The sequence below is a fragment of the Clarias gariepinus genome, chromosome 12 (genome assembly GCF_024256425.1).
Source record: "Clarias gariepinus isolate MV-2021 ecotype Netherlands chromosome 12, CGAR_prim_01v2, whole genome shotgun sequence".
NCBI classification, from domain to species: domain Eukaryota; kingdom Metazoa; phylum Chordata; class Actinopteri; order Siluriformes; family Clariidae; genus Clarias; species Clarias gariepinus.
In genome coordinates, this window is record NC_071111.1 from 21,839,906 (window position 1) to 21,864,543 (window position 24,638).

The following is a 24,638-nucleotide window of genomic DNA, read 5'->3' on the forward strand; positions in this document are numbered from 1 at the left end:
TGTTTTTTAGAGGTGGGAAAACACATATGTGGACGTGAGGAGAATCTACAGTATGAAACCACACAGACAGTATACTGAGCTCAGGGGGCAGAGACCCTGGAACTGTAGGGCAGGAATACCACAGGAGTATTGGAGATCGACATCCATTTGGTGATTCTTATGAAAAAACAATTACTGTAGGTGGAGGTTATTACACTGTTAAAAGCCCAGCATGGTGTGGAGGGTCAAAACACCAGTTGAACTGGTCAGTACTAAATAATTAAGATCCTGATTTAGACCTGAACAGTATTTTCCCGCTTCCTTTTTATGGTACTTAAATACAGAGGTGGAGGCAACTGAGTACGTTTACTTCATTATTGTACTTAAGTACATATTTCGACTTTATTTGTGTAATTTCATTATAGGATACTTTTTACATTTCGATTAAAAGAACAGCAAACATCTGTATTGTATTCTAACTACATTTCTGCATAGACTTGCATTACCCGACTTCAGTATCTAAAAGCATGTATGTCACAATAATGTAAAGGTGTTTGAAATTAAAATGTTTAATATGGAAAAGGCTACTGTGAGCCAATTCAAGCCCTGTACTGTACATTTGATGAAGTAAATTTGAGTACTTCTGTACTTTTACTCAGGTATACAAGTAACTGGAGGACTTTTACTTTTACTTGAGTAGCATTGGCCATAGGGAATCTACTCTTTCTAGGATTTGTGTTTTTTTTTCCCCTAGAAAACCTCCGTTTCCTAGGATTTGTGTTTTTTCCCCCCTAGAAAACCTCTGTTTCCTAGGATTTGTGTAGAACACCTTAAATAATACCTGCAGGGGTCCAATTAGGGACTGAAACATGGGGGGAATATAGGTTGACAAACTGCACATAGAAAAACAAAACTTATATAATGAGGAAAATTATAATCGTAAAGAAAATACAAATCTGCATAAACAGTTTTAAACCACAATCTTTATTTTATTATCTGTATCCCGGTGAGGTTAGTTTCCCACAATAACCTCAATATCTGATTCAAATAAAGACTTTGGACGATGACTTAATATTGCCTTTCACAATACATTTTAGCCATGTTATCAGTACAATGTAAGCAGCATCGTATAAACACTATTCGGTTTGGGAGCATCTACTTCTCACTGTTCTTCATATTGAATATCCTCCATTTTGTTTAATGCAGTCTGTTGGTTTATTACAAAAATAAGTTTATTATATCTGGTGGTTCTGATGACTAGTTTAAGGACAGGGTCCTAGTTAAACAAACAAAAAAATAAAGAAAATATTCTTCCTATATGAAAGAACCCATTTATGAAATTCTTCATCATCCCACACTGAAGATGCACGCAATTTGTGTGCTTATTCTCCGTAGTCTCTACCAGACTTCACGGCATGTTCCATCTTCCTTTTGATCATCCACTTCCATTGAACAGTGCTGATTTCATTTGAACCAGTAGCCACTATTCTGTGACCTTTCCTATGTTTTCACAAGTTCATGTGATCTTTCTGGAAGCTGATCCAGGTTCTGGATATTTATAGTTTAATCTGGAATTTCAGATTGAATTCCACCAACATGGCAAAAGGTCGAAACTGTTCTCACCCCCTTTAAGGACTTTTGGTTTCGTGCCTTTTGCGTCCACGTGTTTGTTCAGCCAAGTGCGTCTGCTCGTGCTTCTTCAGCGGCCCTTGGAACTTGAAGCTTTTGCCGCAATGCGAGCACCTCCACGGCCGCTCACCTGTGTGGTTCAGCATGTGGTTCTTTAGGTGTGACGAATGCTTGTAGGTCTTCCCGCATTCCGTACAGACGTACGGTCGCTCTCCCGTGTGCACCCGCTCGTGCCTTTTCATGTTTCCGATCTGCGAGAAGGTTTTGCCGCAGACCTTGCAGCCGAAGGGTCGCTCTCCTGTATGGATGCGGAGATGGCAGCGCAGCATCTCAGGCCCTGCGAACGTCTTATCGCACAACCTGCATGGGATACGCACGCGTGGCTTCTCGTGGTTCCGCTGGTGCTTTTTCAGGTCGAACATGTACACGAAGGATTTGCCACACATCGTGCAGAGGTACTTGCGCTCGCCCATGTGATAGCCCTTGTGTCTCCTGAGGAGGCTGGCGTAGATGAAGCTCTTGCCACACACATTGCACGTGTAAGAGCGCGCCATTGAATGGTAGCGAATGTGTACGGCCAGCTTGAACGCAGTAGGGAAGACTTTCTCGCAGTGTGGACACTGGTGCAGGTTTTCCGAGGTGTGACACTCACGGTGAATCTTCAGGTAGGAGCCCTGAGAGAAGCTCTTACCGCAGATGTTGCACTTGTACGGTTTCTCCCCCGTGTGCACGCGAACGTGCTTGATGAGGTCGGCTTTCTTGCGGAAGGTCTTAGCGCACTGCGTGCATTTGAACGGTCTGGATCGCGAGTGCGTTTTGATGTGGCTGGACAGGAAACTAAGACAACGGAAGCTTTTGCCGCAGTCCGAGCACTGGAACGGTCTTTCTCCGGTGTGTGTGCGCATGTGATTCTTCAGCTGGCATTCGTAACGAAACTCCTTCTTACACAAATAGCACGCGTGAGTCTTCTCGCCCGTGTCTTGGTCCGTCTGAGCCTCGGCAGGCAACGCGACCACCTTTCTGCCGGCCGCTGCTTGAGTAGGGGAGCTTTTTCTGTTTATGATGGACTTTATAGATGGCGGTCTTTCAACAATAATAGGAATGAAGGCCGTTTCCTCGGCAACAACGTCTACGTTAGAGGAAGGGGGTACGACTGACAGGGGGAGAACTTTCCCGGCTATTTCCGAGATCCACTCCTCCATGCTAATTTCCCTCACCTCAGAAGTCTCCGCGTCATCAGACTGCTCTAAAAACTGCAGTTGAGAGGCGTCCTCTCCGCCACTGTCCAATTCTGAAACGATGACAGTAGAGCCATCTGCAGTGAGGTAGATCTGCTGGAATTCACACATTCCTGTACTGTTCTCTTGGTAAACCGTCTCTTCCTGCAGCTCTGTCTTGACCTCCGTTACCACACTGTCCAGAGGCTCCGTCTCCTCCGTGTCACTATGGACGGGGCTCATTATAGTGGCTGCAGCACGATCGGATTCAGACTGATTCTCGCTAAGTGCTTGTGCGATCATGATGGTTTCTTGAGCGATGGATGAGGGAGGCAAGATTTTCTCTTGTGCAATAGAACTGGCAGGCAACGCCGACTCTTGTTGAATGGAAGCGGATGACAAAATTGCCTCTGTTTTTATTGAGAGCGAGAGAGAGAGAGAGAGAGAGAGAGAATAATTATGATGGTTAATGCTGCCAGAGCATATATATTTTATATAAAAAGTATACTAATAATCAGACCAAAATTAGTTAAGAATACCATATTAACTCACTGTAACTAAAATGATTTTTTTGGTAAAAAAAAAAAAAAAAGCAATAATTGTGCTACACATTTTCCTAAAAATGTTTAGAAACAGTTGTCTGCCTTCAATGGGAGCAATATTTAATATAAATCAACAACAAAGCACAAAAATGTCAATTGTATGTTAAATCTAGGGCTGTAGCCATCAAATATTTTAGTAATCGAGTATTCTATCAAAAAATTTAATCGATTAATCGGATAAAATGTACGTTTGCTTAATTAAACAGCAATGTAAAATATATAAGAGAAACAAAGATTAATTGAGTTTTTAATTGAGTTTATTTTTTTAATGCATACAGCATTTTATCAAAAATAAACATTGTCATTATTCACAATATAAGGAATAGCTTAAAGCTGACAGAGATGAAATGAGTGCATTACAGTGCCTTTTTTATATTATATTTATATTTTAAAGCCTTTTCTTAGATGCAAAAACTAAATTTTTTTTTTTAAATTTGACTAAGTATCAAAAAACTAAGGCACACAAAAAAATTAATAATTATACAAAAGCACTAAGTTGTGCAACTTAACTTGCAGGACTAAAAGTTTCAAAATCTACATCTCAGGCATGACAAGCCTTTACTGACAATTTCTGTCGTTTTCGCTTGCTGGTTTCGTCTTCTCTTTTCGTCTTCTCGTGGCTCACTGATATTTTTATCGCTCCCTGCCATTTTTCATCCTGCAACAGAATGCTCCCTTAAATCAATACACGGCTAACTGTTTGAGTCTCCTTTCGCTTTGTGGGTGACGTAAGCGCTTCTTTTTCGTCTGTGTTTACTGGCGGCTTGCATGGCAGTTACTCGAGAAATCGTTTCAGTTCTAGTTAAATCTATGGGCTTGTACAAGTTCAGGAACTTGGATGCGAGTTAAATGATGCACTGGGGCAAGATTTAGAATTTTAAAATTTTGATAAAAGTTTACTTCAACCCATCATAAGCATGAATATCATTTGGCTTTTATAAATTTGAACTCGCTCTGAATATCCTATAATATCTCTAACTAGGACTAAGCAATCGGAACAAAACAATGTATAATAAGCTCCTCTGTGAATGGAGCTTCAAACAGTGTGAGTGAGTCGGACCCGATAACGTAGGCGCCAGACACCCATTGCGCCGTCTAACGCCCTACTCATTCACTCAGTAACTCGACAATAATGAGAAAAAAATCTGTCATCACTTCCAGTATCGCATGTATTGCAATCGATTACACGTACGTCACGGTGTCTAGCGTATGTTTTTTGGCTCAGATTGCTTCATCATAGCGAAAGTTACGACAGACAGAGGCATAGTTTTATAACTGAACTATCTTTAATTGTGCCTTATGTCTTAGGGTTTCTTCAATTAATGATGTTGGATAATTATTTTGCTTTAAAATAAAAGTAAAAAGAAATAACTGATTACTCAATATAACCATGATGTTTATGTATATAGAAACTTCTGACCCTAACTGTAAAAACTGCGTTAAATAATGATTGTATGAAGCACTGTAGGACAAGATGGTACTAGTCCCTCTATTTATTGATTTATTTTTTCACTGCAGAACACTTAAAGCAAGTCAAGACACTAACATGCAGTAAAGCTGGACTGATGTTACTATGAGAAGCTTACCATTTATCTTTTTATGCCTCTTGGTTTTGAAATGCTGCAGCACGTCCCTTATCTCTACTGGGTCCGAGAGTGGTTGGACGATGTCATCCATGGCAGACAGACCGCCACAGAGCCACGAGGCGGTCTGAAAAAATCCAGACATTACATTAGTGTGACAGAGAAACTTAGAAATGTCTATCGAATTATATAAAATATAAGTGTTAACATTAGTGATGTGTTTGTATATGTGTGTTATGTAGGAGTGTGTTTATGCGTGCGTGTGTCTGTGTGAGAGAGACATGAGTGTGTGTGTGATATGAATGTGTTTGTCCGTATGTGTGTGTGTGTGTGTGTGTGTGTGTGTGTTTGAGAAAAAGAGAGAGAGAGTGTTAACATTTGTAATGTGTACGTGTGTAGAACAGGCCGCAAATGCTGGGAAAAAAAGCATCACACTATGATGTCACTGAACGTGATGTCACTCGATATAAGGCCACACAGAAAGTTGGTAAACTTTCGGTGTCAGTTTAAGGCATCGTCACGACTGACCTGTTTGAGATATCAAAAATCCCTCTGCAATTTTGCATCCTCAATGTATTTAAATCACACCGGCCCGGTTTTTAATATACTCCTCCCTCCTGAGGAGAAGTACATCAAAATCCATCGGGTGCGCTTTGGCAAACGACACAAAATAACTGACTTCCTGTTGAGTTGAGTCCAGGACATGCAGGGCAAAAGTTGTTCGGCTTAATGAGCTCTAAATGTGTACCGCGTTTCGTGTGCAAGTTTATACAAGCTACGCAGCAAAATCTCATGTAAAGGCCCCTGAGGGCCCTGTGCCACGCGATCCGTAGGCATCCTAATGGCAGCAGATTTCAACCTGTCTCATGAGTTTTTGAGCATGTAAAGACACCCAAAATGCCCAAAATGGGGGGCGTTTTAATGAGTTTTAACGACCAACCTCTTTAAGGTTCGGCACAGGCAGGAGTTCATCAACTCGGGTCAGAAACTCCCAGGCTAAACTCTGCAGGATAGCATCATATCCAGAGCCATACTCTACAGGAAGAACATTCTGTAGAGAAAACAAAAGCACAACATAAGACTAAATAAACTAATAAATGTACAGACCAATAAGAGACAAGATCTGCATCTAACCTGACGAAAGCTCTCCCTTTTAACTGTGTCCTCCAAGATGTTTTGGATCATCTTTATAAATTTGTTGTTCATAACTTCACTTTCTATGTCCTTGCTCTGTAAAACATTTTGAACCAAAAAAGGCTATTAGGAAAACAGACGGAATCACACAGGGAAAACTATAAATGTAGTGACACTGACAATGTCTTTACACAGAATGGTGCAGAAAACAAAAAACATTCACTGAGTGATAGTTCTAAAGATGTAAACGCTACGTTGGTGATCGAAGTCAGACGTGAATGGCCAGACCAGTTTCTCCTTGCCACCATCGCCCTTGGCTTGCTCACCAGGGACAATCTGACCGTTAATATTTATATCCGTTTGCTTATACTTTTTAAACTTATTTCTACATATATTTTTTATTCTGTGCGACAAAAATGCTTTGCGACAATGACTGGGTTAAATATGATCTATGTGCTTTTGATGTGTAATACATACCAAAATATATACAGTAATATATATATATATTACTGTATATATTTTGGTATATACATTTTATATATATATATATATATATATATATATATATATAATTTCATCTCAGATCAACCAATGAAAGAGAAATTTTCCACCATCACCTCTCAGATTTTGCTGATTTTTTCACCAATTGTTGATCTTGCCATGAAAATAAAAACCCCCAATTTTTTTGTCCCAACTCCCACTCGTTAAAAAATGGCAGCCATCTCAATTTTTGGCCTTAAAGTGCTTTTAGACATGCCACGCCCCTTTTTGAAATCCTCTTTTCCTTGATAACTCGCTTGCTTTATGTCATATGGAGATGAAACTGGGTATATTTATGTAAGTTTTTATGTAGATTCAGTATCTGCAATCGGAATTTGGCTATCTGCTGTGGTTATGGAGATATTTCTGAAAAAACGTTTTTTGGGGGTACCCCTTTTCGACCCCCCCAGAACCCAAGGTCTGTATGTATGTATGTTACTCAAAAAAATAGGGGTTACTTCACATCACCTTATCTTGAAAATAAATAAAAAACCAGGGGTGTGTTATGCCCTGTTTTATAGAAATCATCAAAAATTAATTGTCCAGGTTTTGCAACATTAAATGATTTGACACACAGAAATGTACTGCAATATCTGTAGAATACTTAATGCATACTCATAAAATCTGCTCCTTTCAAAGTAAAAGTTACCTCAAATTCTTCTGTAATGCATGTCTAGTCAAAGACTGATAATGACGTTATTCATCTCTCTACACTAAAAGGACTAATCACAGTTTTTTTTTCATCACCCTGGGTATTTGATTCTGAAAGAACAAAGCATCTGTTATTAGTCTTTCGGCTGCACCCGTTGAGGGGCCGGCACAGCGGACCATCCGATCCGCCCACAAATTGGCATCAGTTTTACCCTGGAAGTCCTTTCTGATGCAAGCCTTCTCCTATTTTTCTCTGGGCCTGGGACAGTGGGTGGGGTTTGGGAATTGGCTGGGAAATTAACCAGCGTCTTTTGCTTGGCAGTCGAGCAAAACTACCACTGTTAGTACAGATTATTAACCTAATCTTAATAAAATTATAATAATTGGTGTCCCAAAAGCGCCTGCTTTGTGCGTGTGTGCGTGTGTGCACCTGTCCAGGGTGTCCCCCATCTCCTGGACAAAGCGATGTATACGATGAACGAATGAATGAACGAATAAATAAATATATATCTCCACACCTACTCTGTTAGTCAGGTTGCGAAGTGTGTCTAAATGAGCTTGAATGATCCACACATCAGGGGTGTTGTCTTTAAAACAGAGCTCTAATATGACCTGGAAGAAAACACACACAAAAAAAAAAACACAGATAAATGAGATGAACATCTGTAATGAAGCTGCAGGTGTGCTCAGATGTGTTCAGTACCCTTTTCCTCAAATGAAAGACAAGCTTGTTGAGGAGATGTCGGCTCATGATGTCCGGGACAGTTTCCGACACCAGCATGACGAACTGCTCGAGCTTGCCGTACTGAGTGACGTTGCGGCGCTGCACCACCTGCCAGAGGAACGCGGACATGAGGCGCAGCGGCGGCACCACGAGGCGCAGGGCGGACGGAGGCAGGGCTCCAGCTGCAGCACAGCACACAAAGCACACGCGGGTGGCATTTTAAAAAATATATAGCCTCAATCCTTAAAATGTGTTTATTATTTATCTTAAAGCAGGAGGCATCTCTAAACTAACTTGATCCAAATAACATTACTATCAAAACAACAGAGAATGCACTTTGCTAGCCAGCTTCACTCTGGCCGAATCCCAAACAGCTCCTAACTCCCTACACTAGTGCACTACTTAGAGTGTAACTTAACAGCTCATGTAGTACACTACACATCCGGACGGGTGCATTTTAGCATTCTCACCCCCAAAACCCCGCCACTCTACAGCGTTTAGCTCACCCGCTATGCCTGTTTAAGCTCACGTTATAGTATACTTACTTCTCTGCTGGAGCTCCGTAGTGGCCATTTTCGTTTTTCTTCGTGTAAAGGAAACGAAACGTATTCTGTAAAAGTCACATAAGAGCTGATTATTAACTAACTACTAATCATCGTGAAGCTGACCAAAGCAACGAACAGCAAAGAAACACAGCAGTCAGAAAAACACTGTTTGTAATGTCTTTTCACGCGCTTGCGCCCTCTTCAGGACTGGAGGTGAAGTGACCTGCTGGTGGTCGAAGTTATGTTCTTCCGGCGCTTCTGATAGAGGGCAGAGGAAATGAATGGATGGCAGTGGCTTCCTAAATATAATATGCTGAAAATACAATTATTAAATAAAGGGACGAGCCTCTTTAAATCAACACTACACTAACAGAACAATAAAGTATACACTCATCAACCATAACATATTATGACCACCTGCCTAATATTGAGTAGTTCCCACCATACAGTGATACACTGTGTGTTCTGACTCCTTTCTATTACAACTACCATTAATCATTTTAATAAATTTGATCTACACTAGAGCTTCTATTGGATCGGACTACACAGGCCAGCCTTTACTCACCATGTGCATCAGAGAGCCTAGAAGATCCATTGGCGGTTCACCGGTTTTTCTTTCACGGTCCACTTTTGGTACGTCCTGACCACTGCAGACGGGGATCATCCCACAAGAGCTGCTTAAGCCTTAATAAAGTTAAGCCTTTATTTGTCCCATATACGTTGAAATTCCTTCTTCGCATATCCCAACGGAACTGGGGTCAGAGCGCCATGATACAGCGCCCCTGGTGCAGATAGGGTCAAGGGCCCAAAAGTGGCAACCTGGTGGAGCCTGCGATTGAACCACCAATCTTCTGGTCAGTAACTCAGTGTCTTAGCCCTCTAAGCCCACCACTGCCCACAAATTGTAAAATTGTAATGTAAAGTTTCCAGTATTTTATATATATGTCTTTGGATTCTGGGAGGAATCACAGACCCCAAGGACCCCAAGGCGGGAATAATTAACCTTGACCCTGGAGCAAGGTGACAGTTCTAACCACTAAGCTATTGTGCCGCCTCTTTTCCGATTAACAAACAAGTTTATTATCACACACCAAATCAAGTCATTGTTAGCCATGCATCATTTTATTTACAACCGAGTATAACAAACAAGTTGAACACGTCATTCCTTGATGGTGACAAGAAATGTTTTGAGTACATTTACATTTAAATTCATCACAAAAAGCAATGCTGTGTGAAAATGTACATCAAATCATCAAATTTAAAACTAAAACTACGCATTGAGAACATCAGCAGCACTCCTTCCATTACACCTAGCGACTAGTGCTGACACCTTGTGGTCTTTCTATGTATTGACAGAGAACTCTCCCAAGTGTAGACTTCACGCTTCAGGTAATGAAGAACCCATTTTCACCACAATTGGGTGGATCATTATTTTCATATATTATTTTTTTTTGTTCTTAACATTATTAACACTTTTGAGTGTTTGGTAATTAGTGAACGTTTTTAGTAATTACTTTCGGAGTAATAACGAACAGTTTCTTTCTGATGTTTTTCATGCCACTAGAGGGCGACATGATCATTAGAAGAGTGTCTAATCTTTACAGGCTGTTTACTTTACATTGATCAGTTATATATAACATGTATGTATGTATGTATGCATTATTATTAATGATAACAATAATAATAACAATAAAATAGTTAATATATTTGCTACTCAGTTGTTATACATTAGATTATTGTAATAAAAATCTTTCTGATTTTATAATCAGGTGCTGTGCCACCTAAACTTGCATCTCAGACAGGGGCTCTAGTATGAATGGTACCCTGGGTGAACTCTGCTTCAGTGTCCAGGAAAAAAAATGGCATGTAACACCGAATATGAAATTAAATCCAGTGTTCCGTAGGCTTGAGACACAGCAAGGCAGATTAAACATTTAAATGTAAGGTAAGGTAATTCTAGGTACGGTTCATTATGATTCACCACGAGTTTTGGCATTGTGATTAGGTTTCCATCTTTTCGCTCGTCTGTCCTTGCATAGTCAAACTTTGGTTCTACATGAAGTATGAGAAAACCCATAGTGTGATGACTGAAGCCTCCCGTGTCTGTACACACCAGACTTCAGGACAGTCATTGACCAATGCTGTGTTGCCAGCTCAGATTTATGCTGCTTGAGTTTTAAGAGTTTTAATCCTCTTGTTTTTTTTTTTTTTGTTTTTTTAAAGAAGTGCCAGGTCTGCAGAGCACGTTTGAATGTCAGTCTGACCTTCTATTCTTTTTATGGAATTTGGCACCCACTGCCAACTGAAACTCTTAGATATGACTGCACTTTTAGTATACAGTAGTACATTGTTACTGTTTTTTTTTTGTTTGTTTTGCTTGTTTGAACACAAATTTCATTCCTTTAGTATTTAAAGTCCAACAGTAAATCTTGAGTCAGGTCATAGCTTTTAATTCGCAAGTTCACAAAAGCAGTACATACTGGTAAACTTTATAAATTTAAAGCAAAAACGTTTGTTATATAAAGGGACTGAAGAAAACGTATTGAATATTACTAGCCATCTAGTATTTATGACTGTAGTTCATCTATAACAGCTCATTTTCCAGTTTGTGCTGAAATGTTCTCTTACAGCTTAGAGAACTAAATATGTTATTTACATTACATTTTCTTATTTTCTCTTACCCTCAGGATGTTGTTGCTGAATTACCTGGCATATAAAGGGGGTGACTCGAGAATGATCGCCGAGCTCACCCTGTCCGTGATCTGGAACTCGTCCGAATCCTCCAAATGATCTGCTTTTCAATTGCCACCTCACTAGTGACCTGTGCCAAACCACGATCAGGTTTCTGTTCTTTAACTACATTCTTAATTGATTTTATTGATTCAAGATATGTTTTTATTGCTTTTATGATACAAGTGAAAAATTATAGTAAATGAAATTAAATTATATAAAAAGTGTAATGATAATAGTAGTGGTTCAACTGTTGGTCTATTGGTCAGAAAGTCACAGGTTCAAACCTCAAAGCTGCCACTTTTGGGCTCTTAAGCAAGGCCCTAACCATGAACTTCTTAGGTGTATAATGAGATAAATCTACATCTCACTTTGGTGAACAACTGCCAAATTCGTTAAATGTAAACATAAAAATATTGTACAGACATACTGATTAAGAATTCTCCCTAAGCTTCATTCGTTTTGCAAGTAATAAATTATAAAATTTTGGTGAAAAAAAAACCCTTTTTATTCTGGTGGTGTTGCATTTTTAGTCTAGAGTAATTATTTCTTTCTCACAGAAGAATAATCAGGCTGCCGTGGGGACATGCTGATTTTAAACTCAAAAGGGCATTCAGAACCGTTTATATAATGCACAATATATAAGGTTTTATATATTTAAATCTAAAAGTTACAGATCTTTACACAGATCTGCAAATATTAGTGTTAATTCTTGTCACTTCAGATTTAAGAATTCAACAGAGGTATAATTAGAATTGTTTGATTCTTCCCTTATATTTAGTTTAGCCTACTGAAAGATAATTAATTAAAACATACTTGATTAAAAACTCATTTTTTTGGCATGTAGGCACGTACGATTCGGGAGTTTGAATAGTGTGATGTTTGGCTAGAACAACCTGGCTTCACTTTCATTTAACACATGCTAAATGGGGAGTTTTGGGTGGCTTCTAGTCTTTTCTAGCTATTGGACTAAGGTTGTTGAGAAAGATTTTTGCTTGGCTAGATAATTATCTAACAGGGGAATCCCAATGTAGTTTGTGGAAGCTCTTGTTATTCATTTAAAAGGACCAACTTTTTTTTACTCCAAGTAGGTGATAAATTAGTTCAATTAGAGCAAGAGACATTCATAGATTTCAAAATTAATTTCTCTCCTTCATTTCTTTAAAAAATACAGCCAACACTATAAAATAGAAGCAAACTGAATCAACAACCCTCAGGACTTGCAATACATGGATTAAAAAGGTCCAAAAATCCTTGTGTAGAGGCTTGCTGCAAGAAGGTGCAACTCTTCAGTCAATTGAAATAACTCCACAGGTGTTCGTCATCAATGAAACACTGCAAATTTGCATTTACACTCCAAACTAGCAAGTAGCTTAGCAACAAGTCAGTCAGTAGACAAGACTGAGTAGTGCAAACAATAAACTAGCCGCTAAGGTTGTGGAACTCTAATGTTGATGATTACCTTTATAACAGTGATTAGTATATTTAGTGTTGTAGATATAACCATCACTTGGGCTGTACTGTATACCATTTCTTATATAAACACATACAATAACAAAGCGACACTTTACATTGCTCCCAGTGTGAACAGGCGTGTTAATTTGATAGCACTTGGAAAGAAAATGGTCATTATGACGACTGCAAAGTTGACAAGTTGAAATTTCAAGTTGAGGGCACATTTTCTGTTTTTTTTTTTTTTTTTTTTTTTTTTTTTACCTATTTTAGGCATTAAATTATAAATTGTGACTTTTCCTCATACACAGTAGAAGACTAGTTAACATGCTAGCTCAAATTTCTCTTTTTCAAGACCAGTTAGTCATACAAGATTAAAAAAAATGTCGATGTATTTTAATTTAATTTTATTTAAAGCCAAATGAACGAGATGTTTGATCTATCCTCTGCTTTGATAAGCTTACCGACATCAGGAGACACACAGTCAAACAAGCAAACAAATTCTTAGCAGCAAAAGAGTGTTTTCACATGTTTAAAACTCCTGGTGTCATCTACATCTGTTACTTCAAAGAACATAAACAATTCTAACATGTTGTGGTAAAATGCTGAAAAACAAAGAGTGGAATTTCTATAGATGTCCAGAGATGAACCAGGAAGTGTTAGCTTAAGATAGAGGGATCATGAAAGATTTAACGCATTAGTATCAAATCCAATATAGGAAGAAAGTAGAGTTACCATACTTTTATATGAAAAAAAAAAATCATAGTCCATACATTCAAACATTTGCAAGAAGGCTGCAATGACCAAATATATCAAACTTTGGATTTAGACTTAGCATTAGCACAGACTGTTTAATTAATTAATGCATGCTTAACTCAGACAGAAGAAAAAAATAAGGCAGAGCTGCTGTGTGCACTGTGTTGATTTTTGTGGGGGTTCACTGGCCACCCTTTGCACCCTACGCCAGGGTTGAGAATCTCTGCCCTAGGTGACGTTCCATAGATTCCCCTTACATTGACCTATTAGGTGGTGTTGTTGAGGCAGGTGGAACCCTTAGGTAGTGGGAGCTCAGATGGTTGAGACTCTAGGTTACTTTAGGTTGGGGGTTCAAGCTGCTCTATTCTTAACCCTGTCTGCTCCAGGAGCACCATATCATAGCCTGTCTAAAATGTATTCAAATCACTGCTCCTACACTTTAACACTTCACTGAGACTAATACTAACACTAAAACTACTGTATACTAATAATCCTATTCTCATTGGAGTATTTTCTAGTAAGTGCAGTGACTACTTTTCCATTGGATGTGTTCACAGATTTATTCTCAAGAAGACCCTTAAGTAGTTTAATGGACAAGCATTTCTTCATGGTAACTCATGTGACTTAGTATGTTTATCCTGATTTAGAATACAGTATTTTGCATTTTTGTTGTTTTTTTATTCAGTAAGTATGCTCGTTACAACTGAAATATATGCTGTCCCCTTGTTTACTGCTGACTTGCCTGAGTAAATTTATTAGAGGATTAAAGCAAGGGCGACTCTGGAATTTATTGTTTTGCAGTGGAAAGCTTTTTAGGTCCTCAGCACCAGTAAAAAGGAAACGTCTGATGATTTCTTTAGTAAAATAAATGCTGGCAGTCCTTCCAGTTTTGAAAAAGAAATGAAATGTTTAAAGAGACATGCAGCTTTGTTCACCATAACACAATAATTCACCACAACACATTATAATAACTAATATATATATATATATATATATATATATATATATATATATATATATATGTTTTTCTTAAGGTGAATTTAATAATAATCTCTTATGGTAGTCATTTTTAAAGCCATGTGTCTCATCACAGTTCCTCTCTGCCCACATTAAATTCTCAGTGTGATTAACAGACTTCCCAGTTCTCATTCTGCAACAATATTTTTCCTACTTATCAGTCTGAGTTCATATCTGATCATGGTGTAGTCACAGCTATACCTTTAGCTCTATTCGTTCCATGTAAAATAAACAACATTGTGCAGTCATACTGAAAAAACTGCCCTCAGTGTCATTAGGTCTGTGTGTTTTTAATAACCTGCTCATTAGACTTCCATTAAGAACTCTAACACACTACTAGTGCTTTGAATAATTTTGCCTAAAACAATAATAGAAAAAAAAATCTACTGTGAGAATAAACACATTTTAGTACAAAGTCGATCTCTTTATTGTCATACGACATAAATAAGGGTTGTGTACCATGTCACTGTCTCATGTCTTGTAAAATATCTAGTTTTATTTCAAGACAGACTTATTTGTTATTGCACAAATAACCATTGGACCAGATGAAATATTTGGCCATAACAGAGAAACACCTGAACTGGGTTGCCCCGTAGGCAGTTTTTTAATAGCCCATTGTAAATTTCTGAACACATTCAAACTGCTCTCTAGCAATATGTATAAGTTTTTGAGACAAATCCAAATGGGCTAACATGGGCTGTGCATGCCAGTGTAACATTGCTTGTGTCATTGCCTGTAAAGTAACACACTCTCTCTTACTGTTCTTGTAATTCTTGCTGAGCCATAATGCTTCTATGTCTCTATATATTTTCTGATTTTACTTTCTTGAAGATTTTATGCTTGCATGAACTAAATATTATATAATATGTTTTACACAACATTGAGTTTTGACCATTCTGATTGGATGAAAGACTCCAAGTGGAGTGGTGATAATAGAGCAATGATAACATCATAGGTTTTCTTATAACTGTTAATTAGACTAATTTTCGGGTTGCCAGTGTGGGTGAAATTAGGTCAGTATAGTCAGCAGTACTGAGTAGAGCAGCTACTAACTGCCTGACACTTTCAAAGCCGGCAAGAAAACACATGTGACACTGTTATGTTTAAAAAAAAACAAAAAAACAATTTGTCTTGCTTCTAAAATGTTTTGCACCAGTTCTGAACTCACTGCGTTCTTTTATTTATGGCTAAAAAGCTAACTAGCTTCTAAAACATGGCTGAATCCCAAATCACTCTTTAACTCCTGATCAAGTGCACTACTTGTTGTATTGAACAAGTGATTGTAAACCCACATAGTGCACTATTATTCCATTTAATGATATTTGGGATTTAACCCTGGAACCTGGATGTTAACAAACAGTAGCTGATATTCTAAAGCGAAATATGTATAAATATAAAAAGAAAAAATATTTACAGAACTGTTTACCACTTTCATGGTTTATTCTCATCACCTTTTGGCTACATAGAACTAATAAGAATTGAAAACTATTTTCAGCCCTGTTAATTAACTAATTATGGTTATGGTTGCTCGGCCACTCGCGGTTAGTGAAAGGATATGTGTTGGCGGAGCAAAATAACTGGTAAATAAACAAACAAATTATAATCTGTTCATAACAAAAGGAGTTTGTGGAACTGTTGTATAAAAGCAATATCACACCCGACGTGCCCTCATGCCTATGACCACATCACAGCTGTGCTGATATTTATCACAACAGCACTTGTTCACCTATGACATTGCTTAATTAAAAATGTCCAAAGATACAGAAACAACTCACACAGACAAAGTCCATAGACCTCTTACTTTTAATTTAATTTCAACAATATTTTTATTGATTTTAAAACAGGGATATCACAGGGTAGACATGTTATGTTTCAATACAGAATTTTAAAACCTCCTTATAAATCCCTATAGCACCCACCCCACCCCTCCCTAGCTCCAAGCCAGCTTTACAAGTATAAGGAAAGGCTAGAGGCCAGGCATAACAAAAAAGGAGAGAAACTAAAAAAGAAAAAAGACCCTGGAGCTGGAAGTTTTTTAGTTTTGCATACAACAACAACAAAAAGGGAAAAGAAAACAAACAAACAAACGATTAAATAAAAAGGGAATCAAACTATAAATGTATATGAAAAAAGTGAAGGAAGGGCCCCCACACCTGTTGGAATTTTAAGTCTGAATAACGGATTGAGTAGTGGATCTTCTCCAGGGACAGACAAGACATAATATCTCTGAGCCACTGGGCGTGAGTGGGTGAAGTGGCATCCTTCCATTTGAATAAAAGAGAACGCCTGGCCAGGAGTGTCGCAAAAGATAACAAACGCTGTTTAGCTGGAGTTAGACACTTGTCTTCCTCTCCAGTGATACCAAAAAGAGCGATCAGAGGGTCTGGTTCAAGGTTGCATTTCAATATATACGACAAGGTTTTAAAAACATCCCTCCAGAATTTTTCCAAATTCGGGCATGTCCAGTACATATGAATAAGAGACGCCTCTCCACTTTTACATTTATCACAGCAAGGATCAATGTCTGGGTAAAAACGGGAAAGTTTAAGTTTGGAGAAATGAGCCCTGTGTACCACCTTAAACTGTAATAAAGAGTGGCGAGCACATAAGGAAGTTGAGTTGACAAGTTTAAGAATTAAATTTCAAGTATCATCTGACAGCGAGAGATTTAAATCTTTCTCCCAAGCAGTTTTAATTTTACTTAAAGGGGTGTGACTCAAACCCATCAATCCACCATAAATAGTGGATATTAGGCCTTTACACAGCGGGGACAAACAGAGGAGATTATCTATAATATTTGCAGCAGGAGCTTCAGGGAAATTCGGTATTAAAGAGCAAATGAAGTGTCTTACTTGCAGATATCTGAAAAAGTTTGAATTGGGTAGGTTAAACCTTTCAGAAAGCTGCTCAAACGATGCAAACTTATGGTCAACAAACAGATCTTTGCAAAGCTTGATACCCTTATTGTACCATTCCTGAAACACTGAATCATGTAAAGAAGGTTGGAAGAGATAGTTAGAGACGATAGGACTGGAAAGAGAAAAGCCCAGAAGACTGTAGTGCTTTCTGAACTGAGCCCATACTCTCAAAGTATGCCTAACAACTGAGTTATTGATTAATTTTATTGAGGGGATGGGGAGTGCAGATCCAAGGAGTGCAGAGACGGAGAGGTTTTTGACAGACTTTATCTCCGTTTCCACCCAGGCAGGCCGATTAGGTTGGTTATGAAAATATGCCCAAAAGATGACAGATCGAATTTTTGCTGCCCAGTAGTAAAAACGAAAATTAGGTAGAGCCATGCCACCGTCTCTCTTAGATCTTTAAAGTAGGGACTTATTTAATCGTGGATGTTTACCTTTCCAAAGGTAAGAGGATATAATTGAGTCTAAAGCACCAAAGTAAGATTTGGGAATAAAAACAGGTACAGACTGAAAGAGATATAAAAATTTAGGAAGAATATTCATTTTAATGGCATTAATGCGGCCCCCCAGGGACATGGACAGTGGTGACCATTTTTCCAAGTCCTTTTTAGTTTGGTTCAACAACCTAGTAAAATTTTCTTTAAAAAGGTTTTTATGTTTCCTTGTGATTGTAATACCGAGGTAGGTAAACTGATTTTTCACTATGTTGAATGGAAAATTGTGCATAGCAGTGGTTACTGCTGTGTTATTAAGCAGAAAAAGTTCACTTTTGCGCAAATTCAATTTATATCCTGAAAAGTAGCTAAATTCACTAAGCAATGACAGCACAGGTGGAAGGGAGGAGATTGGATTTGATATAAAAAAGTAGAAGATCATCTGCATAAAGGGAAACTTTATGTTCTTCTCCCTGCCTCCAAATCCCAGATATATCCCTACAACTGCGGAATGCAATTGCTAGTGGCTCAATGGCAAGGTTAAAGAGCAATGGGCTAAGAGAGACCTCTTACCTAACTAACTGAATAGTTAAAATGACTTAGGTAGCCCAGTAGTTTAGTTGAGAATGACAAACAATTAACCTGTTATTCTCATGATCTTACACTAAGTTTTTTTTTATTTGAAATATAAAAAAAGCAAGCTTGCTTTAAAAAATACATTGTTTTGTCACCATATTATATCGAGCTGCTTTAGAAATCCTGTTGTACACAAAGCAGGACTGATATTCTGTCTTGTTAAATCAACTAAATTAAGCTATAAATTATTATAGCCACCAAGGACTCTTGTCATTTGGAGCCTGCGCTGGCTTAGTGAAAAAGCTGTAAGGAATAAGAAATGTTTGAAGGCATATGATGATTCACTCGCTGACCTTGTGGGAAGATCTCAGCATGTTGGCAGAGGTGAAGTAAGAGAAAATGAGTAATGGATGATGAGATCAGTCTGTTTATTCTTTTAGCAGAAGGAACAATAAGCATGAATCTAGCTTCATTATGGAGTCTAAGGAAAGTACCTTGAGCAAAGTGCACATGCATATTTGCATGTGTTAGTTTAAAGATAAATCAGTCATCAACTATTAACATTACAATGACTCATAAATAATAAATACACAGTGTATTAAATAAATAAAGACATATCAGTATGGAATTGTCTGTGAAATTCATAGTTACAGTATGGGAAATACTGATGCTGCATTGGGCCAAAACGAGATCTCTGTGACTTTGATCGAGGCATGGATGTTGGTCCCTGATGAACTGATTTAACTATTTCAGAAGCTGCCGGTTCAAGTCATACTTAACTGAAAGATTATGAACGGATCCTTTAAGTGCAGTAAGTTGCAGGAAAGGGCCTCCGTAGATCAGACTTGTTTGCCCAGTGCTTTCCATGGATGCTCGAGCTAATTGAGATTTTAAGGGAGAGTTGAAGGCCAGGTCCAAAACCTTGAACAGGGTGGGCTGTGGTGCACTGGGTGTTCTGACACCTTTTTTATTATGATCAGCATTGACTTTTTCAGCAATATGTGCTACATTAGCATTTCTGTGGGATCGGACTGGATGGGGCTGGCCTTTGATTCCCACAGGCACAAAATGATCCTTGAATACCCATGATCCTGTCACCAGTTTACTGGTGTGTAGTTGGAGATCAATGTTATTTATATCTATATCAGGCCTGAAACCTATTCCATTAGACTTAATGCAATAGTAATTGGAAACTCCAATTATCCTAATCTGCACGTCTTTGGCCACCCTTTGTAAAAGTCTGTGTAATGATATTACCTGGATGGTATTTTAGAAAGTGGGTTTAGTAACAAATCCTAATCTAATCACCAACCTGTTTTTCTTTAAAGAACCTAAAATCAACTCTAGGAAATTGATTTGATGCCTACAGTGATGCACAGAATACACTGGGCGAACAGGGCAGACAGAACATTTACGGCATATTATTGGCCTACTTATAGGATTTCTGTCACTTAGCCATGCAAAAGCTCCTTTAATACAGTTCCATGCAGGGTGTAGTATTGGATACATCTTGTCACTGATCCCCCTCTCGCAGTTTTGCTTAGGTTTAAGATGGAACTTAATAAATAAGACATTAATAAATGAAACATTTTAGATTACATTTGAATGAAATGTATAGCTGTTTATTTTGTTTGATACATGTATGCTTGTTTATAGTTTACATAGACTTTCTATTCACTGTATTAGGAACATCTGTACACTTACACATTCATACAGTTATCTAATAGGCCATCTGACAGCAGCACAATACTGTACATAAAATCCAGCAAATATGTGTCAAGTGTTTAGTTAAATTGTTTCAGTTAATGTGGGATAAATAGTCACTAACTTCTTAGCACTGATTTAAATTGTATAATTCAGATGTAGAAAAGGGTAATTACATTTACATGTGGCAGACTCCCTCATCCAGAGCGACTTACATTTTTATCTTATTATACATCTGCGGGTTAAAGGCCTTGCTCAAGTGACAACTTGGTGGTCATGGGATTTGAACATGGGACCTTCTGAACTGTTGTCCAATGCCTTAATCACTGAGATACCTCCGACCGTGCTAATTAGTTAGCTGTCAATAGAACACAAACACGCCTGTGGTCACGTGCATGGAGTTTTCATGTTCTGCCCATGCTTGATTGGTTTCCTCGGGGCACTCTGCTTGCCTCCCACATCACTCTTGTTTAAAAACATGCAGAGTAGTTTCCAAATTGCCCATAGTATGTATGCTTGTGTGCTCTGTCATGGATTGGCACCCTGTCCACTGTGCTCCCTGCCTTGAGTCCTGAGTCCCCCATTATACTGTAGGCTGTGACCCTGACAAGGATAAACAGCATAGAGAATGGGTGAGTGAGAATAATGTGGTGTTTTCCTTCCCAGCATTCACCCCCCCCCCCACCCCCCTTCTTATCAGTTCATTGCCATTTACTGGCTGTGGAAGCCTATCCTGCTTCCCTTGCCATGTCAGGTTTATTGATGATCGCCCTTTCCTAATACAATCCTCCATTTCATGTGGGCATTTAATTAATGGAAAAGACAGTAATGACTTTCCTGGGGATGAGAGAGTTAGGGTGATAAACGGCACATTGAATTACAGAGACAGAGAGATTGAGAGAGACAGAGAGAGAGAGAGAGAGAGAGAGAGAGATTTATATTGCTTGCTGAGGGATGCCATTTGAGCTTGTATGTGTGACTCCTTTTACATTCTGTATGTCTGTATGGGATTTTCTTTGCTTTTTTTATGCATATGTCTTGTAAAAAAAACAACAACAACGTTTTCAGCTTCCAGGGATTTAATAAAATGGGACTTTTTTGGTACAGGCGATGACATCATCGATGTAACATATTTTATGTACAAACCTACTGCATTTTTATCTTTATATATCTGCTTTGAAATGGAAAAGCATTCACAATGTAACAGTGGATAATGCAAAGATGTACTTGGTTATTGTCTATCCATGCTTTGCAATTACAGATATCATTTCCGTTCCTTGCCGTGCAGTGATGTATATTGTATTTTGGATGCTAAGGGTATCAAATCCTAATGTCACAAAATCGAACATCTTCACACATGCCCTTGACTAGTATTGATTCCAGATAACACGTCAGTCAGCGTGATGGTACACAAGTATGTTGTATAAACTATTATGAAAACTAACTATTAAATATATTGTTGCGGTTTTATATTTTTGTTGGGATACAGAAATCACAAATTACACGCTCTGACACGCTCTAATCCTGCGTAATCCTTTTTCCGTAGTACTTTTTTAGATGCGGTGCCTCAGTGACATTCCAGTGATATGCCTGCTACGCTCCCCCGCCCCTAAGGTTTGTGTTAAAGAAGCAGAGTATAGCAGCAACAGCATCACATGCTATATTCACTGCAGCAGCATTCAGACCAAGCAAGTGGAAGGAATGTCGGGAATAAACCTCCAAATACCGCAGAGCTGCAAACAAAGATAAGCCAGCTGACTGTGACCTCATTGTGGACAATTTATGGAAGGGGTGTGAGGAGAGGGCTAGCTGTTGATGACTAGCTATAAAGAATCGGTGGACGACGGGTGACGGATCACGGCAGAGTCTGGGAAACAAAAAGAGGCAGTCAAGGAAGGGAGGAGTAAATGAGAGAGAGGGAGCGGGCAGGAGATAAAGCTGCAGCCAGGACCATGAGCTGCACCCTTGTGACTGCATCTTATGATTCGCTGCCTGCTCAGCTGAGTCCACATCGTCTAAAAGATCCACACTTTGCTCGAAGGCTATCATCTCCACATGGTTTGGGAGCCTGCAATTCGTCATCGGTGCCACGGCGTCCCTCAGCTCTGCCTGGATATCCACGTTCTTCCTTCCAGGATCCAATCAACCTTCACAATCATCACCTACAGCAGCGCCTCTCCCTGTCACAAAGTTCCAAAGCCTCGCTGGCGCCCCCTGTGCCTCAGGCAAACCGTGGCCCACCATGCTGCCAAGCGGTGGGCATTGTGCCACTGTTACGCCTGGCACTACTTATCTTCAGCTGCCTGTTCTGGGCAGCCGGGTTGGGGATCTTCACCCTAGGAGTCTGGGCACAAGTGTCCCTGGCTAACTACATGCTGCTTTCGTCTAACCACTACCCCAACACTCCTCTGATACTTCTAGCTACAGGGGCTGCAATTACCTCCTGGGGTTTCCTGGGATGCTTGGGTGTGGCAGCCAACTTGCCCTGCCTTCTTCGCACCTTCGGCTTCTTCCAGCTGGCCGTGCTGTTGGGGGGATTCGCCGCTGGACTTTCAGGACTCTTTTACAGGGAAGATATTGCTGGTGGTTTTCGCAGTGGGCTACAAATGGCAGTGGAGGGGTATGGAGAAGACGAAGGACGTGCTGATGCACTGGACAGCCTTCAGAGGGCGCTGAAATGCTGTGGGGCAGAGGGCTGGCAGGACTGGCTCCTGTCTGACTGGGCTTTACAGGATGCTGTTTCACTGACAAGTATCTCAGGCAATGACACGTATTATGTTTCTGTACCAGACAGTTGCTGCATACGGCGCAAAGGCTGTCACAACAGGCCGCTGCCAGATGGACGAACTGGTAATATGGAAGGTGTGGGGATTCACCCACATGGTTGTTTCAAGAAAGTCTTTAGCCATGTCAATGATAATGTCTTTCATATTGCTGCTTCTGTTCTAGCTCTTGCTTTTACCCAGGTAGCAGGTATTATTCTATCATGCCTGCTCGCCAACCGCTTACCTTCTCAGCCTCATAGACGCATTCGTTAGATGGACTTGGATTCATTTTAATCCTAGAGCAAAATGGACTTTTAATTTTCATGATACCAAAAACAGTGTGGTTCAACAACTAAACCATCCCCAGGGTCGTCCAAACAGTAACATGTCGTGTACTATAACTAAAACTGGCAAAGTATTTTCCACTTTCTTTGGAGATGATAGGAATTGAAAAATATTTTGAAATAATACTGACGTCCCAAATGTCTTTATACACTATGTGTGTGAGTTAGAAGTAGGCATTTCAGCTCCACGATTATATCTGTATAGGAAGTGTACCAGGTGTAAAGAAAACCATTCGGGATTTGCCATCACAGATGTAAAATAGAGATAAATTAATAAAATTGATAAAAACAACATTAGAGTGGGTGTTGCAATGGTTTTTAATTTAATTAAAAGATTTTTTTAATTTTATTTAAAAGTATAGTTTAAGAAAAAGATGTAAGAGTTTAATCACAAGCTTAATTTGTTAATAGTAGTATTTAATAGTCAATATACTATTTTTTACTTCTACTCTTTATATCTTGGCGTAGGTTGCATCACATCTGGACAAAACAGGCAATGAATTTCAGCACGGTTATTTAAGTACAGTAAAGAATGGCACATGGCAGTGGAAATCGCAATAGTTTGAAGAAATTGAAGGCAGTTTGGTGAGCTCAGGCATTCTGCCCCATCTGTTAGAAAGGCACTATATAATTTTAACTTAAACCATAGTAAAAGTAAATGGTGTGGAAAATGATCCCATGCCTGGTGTAAAGATACAAGGTGCTTTCAGCATTTGCACTAACAGTGTGTCCTGAAACCCTCTCTGAAAACTACTGTAAACTATAATGCATTAGATTTTTGTTATACAAACTGTTTTATATTTTGAGAAGAATTATGTAGCCTACTATATGAACATGTCTAATTTACAAGTTAAACCATGCCATATTATGAATTCTTTGTGGAGTAATATAAGTGGGAAATATACTGTGTATTGTATATAAAAGCTGTTTATTGTTTAAAAAAAACAATATGGTAACTATTTATAAAAAAAAAACCCTGAAAGTAGGTATACACATTTTAAAATATGTATATTCATTTATTATTGACTAAAGATTACCAACACAATATACTCTGCTTTGACTTGTTTTAGATCTTAAAAGATCATCTATAGCTGTAAATGTCTTTGCTTTTTATATATATATGCGCTTTAGTGCTTGTCTTATACTTATTAATGATACTAGTGATGCCAATAATTCTTCTTAGCTGTGTTAAAGTGAATTCATTTCTAATGATCTGGAGATCTGTTACTTTGGATGTTTAGCAGGCAGTTCAAATTATTGGAGAGATGGACTGTTTCATATATTATGACTATATTATACTGTATATTGTGTTTGTTAATAAATGAGCAACTGTGA

The 24,638-nt window shown here is 38.7% G+C and overlaps 2 protein-coding genes across 3 annotated transcripts; one reads left to right on the top strand and one right to left on the bottom strand.

The window, feature by feature from the left end:
• Window positions 1–942: 942 nt before the first annotated feature.
• On the bottom strand, window positions 943–8,760 carry si:dkey-14d8.1 (zinc finger protein 3 homolog). 2 transcript variants are annotated; one of them, XM_053509075.1, is made up of 7 exons: window positions 8,605–8,760; window positions 8,039–8,241; window positions 7,858–7,947; window positions 6,145–6,240; window positions 5,951–6,061; window positions 5,014–5,137; window positions 943–3,235 (listed from the first exon to the last, which is right to left on the bottom strand). In XM_053509075.1, exons 1-7 carry the CDS (start codon window positions 8,630–8,632, stop codon window positions 1,608–1,610), a joined length of 2,280 nt encoding a protein of 759 aa, XP_053365050.1. In that variant the 5' UTR covers window positions 8,633–8,760; the 3' UTR covers window positions 943–1,607. The 2 variants fall into 2 exon arrangements, with proteins under 2 accessions (XP_053365050.1, XP_053365051.1); XM_053509076.1 differs by lacking the exons at window positions 8,039–8,241; window positions 8,605–8,760 and having other exon boundaries at window positions 7,854–7,947.
• A 13,127-nt stretch (window positions 8,761–21,887) lies between these two features.
• Window positions 21,888–24,638, top strand: LOC128534405 (tetraspanin-7-like). Its single transcript, XM_053508826.1, has one exon. The coding sequence runs from the start codon at window positions 22,102–22,104 to the stop codon at window positions 23,230–23,232; it is 1,131 nt and encodes a 376-aa protein (XP_053364801.1). The 5' UTR covers window positions 21,888–22,101; the 3' UTR covers window positions 23,233–24,638.

Excerpts from the sequence above, each read along its gene's own strand:
- si:dkey-14d8.1 (XM_053509075.1), bottom strand. The coding sequence starts at position 8,632 with ATGGCCACTACGGAGCTCCAGCAGAGAA. Across the intron at positions 6,241-7,857 it reads TTCGCAACCTGACTAACAGA|AGCAAGGACATAGAAAGTGA; the intron begins GTAGGTGTGGAG and ends AATGTTTTACAG. Across the intron at positions 5,138-5,950 it reads CTGTGCCGAACCTTAAAGAG|ACCGCCTCGTGGCTCTGTGG; the intron begins GTTGGTCGTTAA and ends GGATTTTTTCAG.
- LOC128534405 (XM_053508826.1), top strand. The coding sequence starts at position 22,102 with ATGAGAGAGAGGGAGCGGGCAGGAGATAAAGCTGCAGCCAGGACCATG.